Source organism: Protobothrops mucrosquamatus, unplaced genomic scaffold, assembly GCF_001527695.2.
Source record: "Protobothrops mucrosquamatus isolate PMUCROS unplaced genomic scaffold, P.Mucros_1.0 scaffold212, whole genome shotgun sequence".
Classification (NCBI taxonomy): Eukaryota; Metazoa; Chordata; class Lepidosauria; order Squamata; family Viperidae; genus Protobothrops; species Protobothrops mucrosquamatus.
The window spans coordinates 1,840,090-1,850,235 of record NW_015386566.1 but is presented as its reverse complement, the minus strand read 5'-3'; the positions used below and the strand labels follow the sequence as shown (position 1 = coordinate 1,850,235).

The 10,146-nt window shown below is 40.2% G+C and overlaps 1 protein-coding gene across 1 annotated transcript in view; it reads right to left on the bottom strand.

Moving 5' to 3' along the window:
- Window positions 1-8,816, bottom strand: part of SPAG17 (sperm associated antigen 17) — a 118,082-nt gene extending 109,266 nt beyond the window's left edge. Inside the window, exons 1-2 of the mRNA XM_029283757.1 lie at window positions 8,709-8,816; window positions 3,655-3,795 (exon numbers count right to left, since the gene is read on the bottom strand). Of these exons, the coding sequence (XP_029139590.1) occupies window positions 3,655-3,795; window positions 8,709-8,816 (249 nt within the window). The remainder of the gene's footprint in view (window positions 1-3,654; window positions 3,796-8,708) is intronic.
- Window positions 8,817-10,146: the final 1,330 nt, after the last annotated feature.

Genomic DNA, 10,146 nt, shown 5'->3' with positions numbered 1-10,146 from the left:
GAGGTGTTGAATCCTGTTTTAGTTCTGGGAAGTCGGGGAGGGGAGGGGTTTAAGGGGAAATTATAAACTGATGTAGTAAATAATTATAAGTATATAATGGAATTGTAATAATAAGAGGATATTCCCGGCAGGTTCCCCAAATTGCACTCGATGTGGTGGTTAGAAGGCGAAAGGGATGTAGAGTGGTAGGAGGAAAGAGAGGTCGTGGGATGAGGGGGAGGAAAGAGAGGGAAAGTGGATAAGGGTGGAGGCAAGGCGGGGACTGCCGGGAGTATTCGGAAATATTTTGAGTAAAAATCTTTTTTCTTTTGTGGTGTTTGTAGACGCATCATTTGTATTTGTTGTTTAATTCAAAATAATAAAAAATTTTATATAAAAAAAAAAGGCTTTAGCATAATCAATGAAGCAGAAGTAGATGTTTTTCTGGAACTCCCTAGCTTTCTCCATGATCCAGCGTATGTTGGCAATTTGATCTATAGTTCCTCTGCCTCTTTGAAATCCTGTGTGTACTTCTGGAAATTCTCAATCCACATACTGCTGGAGTCTAGCTTATAGGATTTTAAGGATAACTTTACTTGCATGTGAAATGAGTGCAATGGTGCGATAGTTTGAACATTCTTTGGCATTGCCTTTCTTTGGAATTGGAATGTAAACTGACCTTTTCCAATCCTGTGGCCACTGTTGAGTTTTCCAAATTTGCTGGCAAATTGAGTGTAGCACTTTTACTGCATCGTCTTTTAAGATTTTGAATAGCTCAGTTGGAATACTGTCACCTCGACTAGCTTTGTTGTTGCTCAGATTTCCTAAGGCCCATTTCACTTCACATTCTAGGATATCTGGCTCGAGGTCAGTGACTACCCCATCGTGGTTATCTGGGATGTTAAGCTCGTTCTTGTATGTTCTTCTGTGTAATTTTGCCACCTCTTCTTAATCTCTTCTGCCTCTGTTACGTCCCTGCCATTTTGGTCCTTTATCATGTCCATTTTTGCATGAAACATTCCCTTCATATCTCAAATTTTCTTGAAGAGATCTCTATTCTATTGTTTTCTTCTGTTTCTTTGCACTGTTCATTTAAGAAGGCATTCTTATCTCTTCTAGCTAATTCTCTGGAATTCTGCATTTAATTGGGTGCATCTTTCTCTTTCTCCCTTGCCTTTCGCTTCCCTTCTTTCCTCAGCTATTTGCAAAGCTTCCTCAGACAGCCATTTTTTTTTCTTGCATTTCTTTTTCTTTGGGATGGCTTTAGTTGCTACCTCTTGTACAATGTTGTGAATCTCCGTCCATAGTTCTTCAGGCACTCTGTCTATCAGATCTAATTCTTTAAATCTATTTGTTACCTCTACTGTATATTCATCAGGGATATGATTTAGTGGCTTAGTGTTTTTCCCTATTTTCTTCCATTTAAGCCTAAATTTTGCAACAAGAAGCTCATGATCTGAGCCACAGTCAGCTCCTGGTCTTGTTTTTACTGACTGTATAGAACTTCTCCATCTTTGGCTGCAGAGCACATGGTCAATCTGATTTTTGTATTGACCGTCTGGTGATGTCCATGTGTAGAGCCGTCTCTTGGGTTGTTGGAAAAGAATGTTTGCTATGACCATCGTATTCTCTTGACAAAATTTTATCACCCTGTGCCCTGCTTCATTTTGTACTCCAAGGCCAAACTTGCCTATTATTCCAGTTATCTTTTGGCTTCCTACTTTAGCATTCCAATCCCCATGATGATAAGGACATCATTTTTTGTATTGATTCTATAAGGTGCTGTAGGGCTTCATAGAACTGGTCAATTTCATAAATTGATTACTTGATATTGAATGGTTTGCCTTGGATTCGCACTGAGATCATTCTGTCATTTTGGGGATTGTATCCCAGTATTGCTTTTCCTACTCTTTTATTGACTTCTGAGGGATTCTTGCCCGCAGTAGTATACCCGATGGTCCTCTGAATTAAATTCACCCATTCCTGTCCATGTTAGTTCGCTGATTCCTAAGATGTCGATGTTCAGTCTTGTCATCTCTTGTTTGACCATGTCCAGCTTGCCTTGATTCTGGATCTTACATTCCAGGTTCCTATGGAGAAAAGATCTTTACAGCATCGGACTTTCCTTTCACCACCAGATGCATCCACAGCTGAGTGTCCTTTCAGCTTTGGCCCAGTCGCTTCACTCTTTCTGGTGCTACTAGAACTAGCCCTCTGCTCTTCCCCAGTAGCATATTGGACACCTTCTGACCTGAGGGGCTCATCTTCCAGCTGGGGTTTTCATGGCAAAGATACTGGAGTGGGTTGCCATTTCCTTCTCCAGTGGATCACATTTTTTCAGAACTCTCTGCTATGACCTGTCCTACTTGGGTGACCCTGCACGGCATAGCTCATAGCTTCATTGAGTTATGCAAGCCCCTTCGCCATGGCAAGGCAGTAATCCATGGAGGTGTTGCCTCTACGGAGCAACTTCAGGCCCATTTAGGGTCCCCTGGCAGGCAGAAATCAGCCGGAGAGCGGAGCCCTGCAATCCCTCGGCTGCTGCACTACTGTGCAAAACCAGAAGTCCCTTTAATAACCAATTTCTGTTCCCACAAAGATACTGTTTTGTTTTTAATTATTTCAAAAGGCTTATAGCAAAAGACAGTATTTCAAATATTAAGTCAAATATTTTTAAACTATGTGTCCCTTGGTTCATTTCAAACTTTCATGGATTAAATTCTTATATAGTTTTTGCCATTTATATATTATCTTTAAATCCTTACATTTTTAATTAATTTTTCCATTCTCTCTGGAATGAGGGATCACTCAACAGGTAGTTTTTCAAACTTATTGCTTGGAAGAGCTCTTTTAACTTTAAAATAGATTTATTCCAAAAGAAAATTCCACTTTTAAAAGTGTTTTACCATATGTAGTGGGGACTGTTTGAGAAAGACCAGTCTATTGAAGAGCGGGGACATTTGTTTACTGATTTCTAGTCATAATCTTTTATGAATAATACTGAAGTTTGCAACATTATTCTCTAAAGATCCATTCACATATACCAAAAGAAAAATATGGTGTGCTTGATGTTTAAAATTACTCTGAACGCTCTGAAAGTAATACCTCATTGCCTTTAGCTCCTATTAATATAAGAAAAAAGTGATAATAATGGAAACTATAGTATAAAGACTTTCAATAATCTTGAAAAATGGTAACTTTTTGATTGTGCTGATAAAAATAAACAGATCTTTCAAGAGACATTTATAAGAAACCAAACAGCAAAAGGATTATATGCTTTTAAGAGACTGAGTTCAGGCTTGTCCTATATCATGCTGTAACACATGTAAACTTTGTGAAGACAGAAGGATATATATATATATATGTGTGGAGATATCTGGTATGATAGTGCCCTGTATTTATATGTTATTATAATATCAGTATATGCATGCAATACAATAAAACTGTACAAAATTATGAGACAAGCACTTGTCTCTAAATCTGATTATTTTTTCCTCCTGTTGTCAACTGCAAGCATGGAAGAGCCTCTTCTAGGACCAATTCTTTTTCCTATATTCAGATCAATAATATCTGGCAACAAATAGTGTTTCTCAGATATCACCCCGAGGAAAAATTGCACCCTCGTTTTAGGCTCAGCTCTATCATAATTGCTCCACAATTGTAAATACAATATACCTGTGCTAATATTTCCTCCCAAGAAACCACACTGAAGAGTTTCCTTTGTGGCATCTGTACAGCCAGAGATAGTGCTTTTATGTGAAGTTCATCCTCAGGTTTGCTCTCAACAACAAAGGCAGTACTAGGAATCCAATTTTCCTGATTCAAAACAAAAACAATCATTAAACCATTCAGTGCTGATAATGAGTTATAAAGCTCTACATGACATGTGGTTCGATTATTTGAGGGGGGCCTCTTCCCCATCCCATCTACCTGCTCCATCAAGTCCATCAGAAAGTGCATGTTCCAGGTCTTGTCCACACATGAATGTCATGCCAATGGGGCTAGAAGAAAAGCCCTTTTCTGTCATGGCACCTGCCCTCTGGAACATCATTCCTTCAGATTCAGACTGCTCCTGACCTGACTAGCGTTCCAGAAAGCCCTAAAGAATATGACTTTATCATCTGACCTGGGGATCTGGTAGTGGTGGTGAGAACACTGCAAAATGACTGTACTGTTAATGATATTGATTATCCTTCCATCAGATTATGTTTTAATGGTTTCAATTATTTTAATGTTTAAATGGCATTTTGTTTATTTTGAATTGCTTTTTTGTGATTTTAATTCTGTAAGCCATTCACAGTTACAGTACATATCTAAGGGGGCAGCTACATAAATTGAAAAAGAAAAGAAAGAAAGAAAGAAAGAAAGAAAGAAAGAAAGAAAGAAAGAAAGAAAGAAAGAAAGAAAGAAAGAAAGAAAGAAAGAAAGAAAGAAAAGTGCAGTATAAAGGCATCCCTTCTCTTTTATTTTTCCATGCTCAGAAATCAAATTTCTTTATATGCAATTGCCCTCTACCACTAGGTGGCAGTATTATACTATGTACTAAATCTACTAGATTTTTCTACTACAGTACTTATCCTACCCAAATTTTATTCTATTTGTTATTTGGTAAGATACAGATATATTTGCACAAATAAATAAACAAATTTCAGATAAATGTGCCTGTAAAAATGATAATCATTAGTAACGTATATAATTGAGATCATAAGAGACTAAAGAACAAAAGGGATACCAGCTATGAAATGATATTGAATACTGACTAATGCATTGTTTCTTTTGTTCAATCTGAGTTATCTTCTTTGTTTATAAGTATCTTCACTTTTGTTATATCAGACACAGTGAACTTTGAATCTGAAATGCTATGTATTAACAGCTGTAATGTTAATTATATAAAATACCATACACACTTACTACGTTATTGTTGATTTATTTCTTATTTTCCATAAACAAAATAATAAGATTACCTGATTAGATGTACAACTCATTAACAACTCATCAGATAGGACTGAGTGACCTATATTTATCTAATGATAAGACTGAACCAGTTTGGATTACATATTACATACTCAAAGAATGGCTACTGCTCTATATCATCTAAAAGTTTTATCTGTGGGACTTTACTGGGATGGAGAGAGGACAGACAATACATTCTGGCCTCATAAGTTTGATACATTTGTTCTTAAATGTATAAGCACAAGAAGATCAATATCTTAGAGTTATTGGCTACAATAGTAACCAGTGCTTTTTTTCTAAAAAAAAAAAAAAAAAAAAAAAAAAATGTGCTGGAACTCACACACATCATACAACCCACCTTGCCTACCCTACAAGGTTCCATCCAAAAAAGGTGCCAGAACTCCGTTCTGGGCATTCTATGAGAAAAAAAGCCCTGATAGTAACTGTTATAGTATATAGTTATCGTCAAGAAAGCAAAGACTCAAAATTAACAAAGACTTGCAACAAAAGTCAAATATAATAAAAAAAAAATTTCAACATATAAATAACAAGAAAAGAATCAAGGAAACAATTGGTCCGCTACAGAGAGAAGATGGCAAGGAAGTAACAGGCAGTAGAGAGAATGCAGAGTTGCTGAACTCATTCTTTGTATCAGGCTTCCCACGAAAAGAAACTATAGCCCAACCTACCAAAAACATAACTGTAAAAGACAGAGTAGAAATTAAAATTAAAATTAAAATAAGCAAGAAAATGGTAAGAGAACAGCTATCTGATCTTGAGGAATATAAATCACTAGGACCTGATGGATTATATCCCAGAGTTCTGAAGGATCTGGCAGATGTCATCTCAGAACCATTGTACCGTATCTTTCAAAAACCCTGGAGCACTGGGGAACTACCTGAGGATTGGAAAAGAGCTGATGTGGCTCCCATCTTCAAAAAAAGGGAAAAAATCAGACTCAGGAAACTACAGACCAATCAGCCTAACATCAATGCCTGGGAAGATACTGGAAAAGATAATTAAAAAACCGAAATAAAGTTGTAACTAGAAGCCAGCATGGGTTTGTTATCAGATCATGCCAAACCAATTAGTAGACCAGCGAAATTCTGTAGATATAATAGACTTCAATAAGGAATTCAACAAAGTAGACCACAACCTACTTCTTGGTAGGCTAGAAAAAAGTGGGATAGCATCACCACTAGATGGATTTGTAATTGGCTGACAAACTGTACTCAACAAGTAATCCTTAATGGTACTACACCTAGATCAGTGGTTCTCAACCTGTGGGTCGGGACCCCATTTGGGGTCGATCGACCATTTCACGGGGGTCGCCAAGCAAGGCTGTCCGCCATTTTTTTTGTCTGCCATTTTTTTTGTCCGCCATTTTTTTCCCCTTTTCCAGCGGGTGCCTTACCTCCCTTGGGCTGGGCCAGCTGGTGGTCGGCCTGCTCCGTCTCTGCCGCTTGCCAGCTACGCCTCGGCTGGTGCAGGGGGCGGAACCACACATGTGCGGTGCTCCCGGGCAGGGAAAGTCCTCGACTTACGACCGGTTTAGTCCTCGACTTACGACCGGTTTAGTCCTCGACTTACGACCGGTTTAGTCCTCGACTTACGACCAGTTGGGGTCGCGGCATTAAAAAGGTTGAGAACCACTGACCTAGATGGAGGGAAGTAAGCAGGGGGTACCACAAGGTTCCATCTTAGGCCCAGTACTCTTCAATATCTTTATAAATAACTTAGATGAGGGAGTAAAAGGGGAACTCATCAAATCTGCAGATGACACTAAGCTGGTAGGAATAGCCAACACCTTGATAGGCTTAGGATCCAGATGGATCTCGACAGATTTGAACATTGGGCCCTATCCAGCAAAATGAAATTCAACGTAGAGAAAAATAAAGTCTTACACTTAGGCAAGAAAAACCAAAAGTACATGTACAGATTAGGTGAAACCTTGCTTAATAGAGTAACTGTAAGAGGGATCTTGGAATCCTAGTGGACAATCAATTAAATATGAGCCAGTGGTGTGCAGCAGCAGCCAATGCCAATCCTAAATTGCATTAACAGAGGGATTGAATCAAGATCATGTGAGGTAATAGTACCGCTCTATAAAGCCTTAGTAAGGCCACACCTAGAATACTGCATCCAGTTTTGGTCACTACACTATACAAAAGATGTTAAGACTCTAGAACAGTGGTTCTCAACCTGTGGGTCGGGACCCCATTTGGGGTCGATCCGACCATTTCACGGGGGTCGCCAAGCAAGGCTGTCCGCCATTTTTTTTTGTCCGCCATTTTTTTCCCCCTTTTCCGGCGGGTGCCTTACCTCCCTTGGGCTGGGCCAGCTGGTGGTCGGCCTGCTCCGTCTCTGCCGCTTGCCAGCTATGCCTCGGCCAGCGCAAGGGGCGGAACCACGCATGCGCGGTGCTCCCGGGCAGGGAAAGTCCTCGACTTACGATTGGTTGGGTAGCCCTTGACTTACGACTGGTTTAGTCCTCGACTTACGACCGGTTGGGGTCGCGGCATTAAAAAGGTTGAGAACCACTGCTCTAGAAAAGAATGCAAAGAAGAGCAACAAATATTATTAGGGACCTGGAAGTTAAAACATATGAAGAACAGTTACAAGAACTGGACATGGCTAGTCTAGTGAAGAGAGGAACCAGGTGTGACATGATAGCAGTGTTTCAATATTTGAGGGGCTGTCACAGAGAAGAGGGGCCAACCTATTTTCCAAAACCCAAAGGTGCTTTGGGTCCAGTTTTTCAACTGAACTTTCTTGTTTTTCTTTGAAGACATTTCACTTCTCATCCAAGAAGCTTCTTCAGCACCAACTGAAAAAAACACCAGAAGGCCAGACAAGGAACAATGGATAGAAACGAATCAAAGAGAGAATTATGGAGAAACTTTCTAACAGTGAGAGCAATTAGCTGGTTGAACTGCTTGCCTTTAGAAGTTGTAGGTTCTTCATCACTGAAGACTTTCAAGAGACTGAACAGCCACTTGTTAGAAATAGCATAGGTTCCCCTGCTTGAGCAGGGGTTGGACTAGATGACCTCCAATGTCCCTTCCAACTATATTATTATATTCTATTCTACTCAACAATGACCCAATATAGCTACTTATAATGTTCATGTCTATAACCTCCCTCTCTGCTTTTGAAACACATAAGCTATTAATGTATTCTAATATAATGAACTAATTTTCTTTCATTTTGAGAACTGTCAACCTACAACATAGGCTGAAGTACAACCCACATATTATGAAAAGGGAACTACATGGAAATTCTGATTAATCCTTTAGGTTTGGAAGATCAGCAAGGCTGGGTCTGGTTAGTAGAAAATCTCAGCCTAGGAGATGAAGTGGGGGAAAAAAACATCCCCAGACAAGACAACGGCAAACTACTTTCTATTGACACCAAGAAACGTGCATAAATGTATCCACCACGACTTTGATTTGATTGAAGGAGATTTTCTCTTAAGATACACCAGGTTCAATGTAGCTTCATCTCCTGGTACGGAGGGTTGTCTTGAGTTGCAATAATATTCATGATTTCTTTAGGGCAAACCCACAAGCCACGCTAGGAACCATGCTGCTAAGCAGAAAAAGACTGAGTTCCTCAAACCTCAAAGTAATTCTGTTCCCATCTGCGATGCATACCCCTCCCCCGTGCAAACACTGAGACCCCAGTGTCGACCACATCCCCTCGTTTTTCTGTCAAACAAGTCCACCTTTTTTTCTGAGACAAGGGCCAACATGTGCCTCCCTCCATTGACAACGCACCTCTTCCAAGCGGACCGCCACAAGCCCCGCTTCCCAGTTCTTGGGGCCTGTCCCTGGGGGGCCAGAACCCCCGCCGCCCGCCCCGCTCTTGGGTCGCTTGGGAGCCATTGAAAAGAGTGGGACAAGAGCCGTTGCCTTGGCAATCGCCACGAGGCCGTCCTCCTGCGCAGGCGCGGGAACGCGCCCGCGCGCGGCTTCGGTCGCCCAGGTAACCGAGAAGCCTAGCGTTCGAATATGGAGTCGCCTGTTGCCCTGACCCGCCAAGTCTGCCTGGAAGGGGTCGCTTATTAGCAGTCGACCAGATTGGGGGGAAAAATGCATATTTTTCATGGCGATGGGCGACGCCTCAAGGCATGGATCCTAAAATAAGTACTGAAAACGAAGCACCCGAAGTCATGCAATATGAATATTTATTTGATGTCAGATTTGTTGTAATGGGATCTGTTCAAAGTGGGAGACACACCAAATCAGCATCTTCTGCCAGCTTGCACTTTTTTCCTGGAACGGGAATGATTGGGTCAGTCAGTGACAGCTTTTGGCTTCTCAGCTTTTTCCCATTTTTCCCCACTTTTTTTTTGGGTGGGGTTGTTCAAGGTACAAGTAGTCCTCGACTTATAACAGTTTGTTTAGTGACTGTTCAAGGTTACAACAGCACTAAAGAAAGTGACTTATGACCATTTTTCACACTTAGGACTGTTGCAGCATCCCTATAATCAAATGATCAAAATTCAGATGCTTGGCAATTGATTCATGGCAGTTATAGCCAGTGCTTTTTTTGTAAAAAAAAAAAAAAAAAAAAGGTGGCGGAACTCACACATGTCATACAACCCGCCTTGCCTACCCTACAAAGTTCCATCTAAAAAAGGTGCCGGAACTCCGTTCTGGGCGTTCTATGACAAAAAAAGCCCTGGTTATAGCATCCCGGGGTAATGTGATTGTCTATTGCAATTTTCTGACATGGGGAAGCCAGATTCACTTAACAACTGTGTTACTAATTTAACAACTGCAGTGATTCATTTAACAACTATGGCAAGAAAGGTCATAAAATGGGGCAAAATTCACTTAACAAATGTCTTGCTTAGCAACAGAAAGTTTGGGCTCAATTGTGGTCGTAAGTCAAGGATTACCTGTATCTGGATCTTCAATTCTTTTAGCAAAACAAGTGTGGACAGAAAGTATCATTGATCCATCACAAACAATATCCCAAATTCTGTTGCCTGTATCTACACTGACCATATGTTATATATTATAAAGAGCAGCCCTTTATTTAAGAAAGCTGTACTTTAGATTTATTTCTTAAGTTTGCTCTTAAATTTTCTTGTAAAGCAAAGTTATAAAGAACTAATTTTTTATCCTTACCAGTCTCATTCAGATTTGCCTTTTTTCAGGTCTATTTTTTTCCCCAAGAAAATTCGGTCACTGTATCCACATGGCCTCC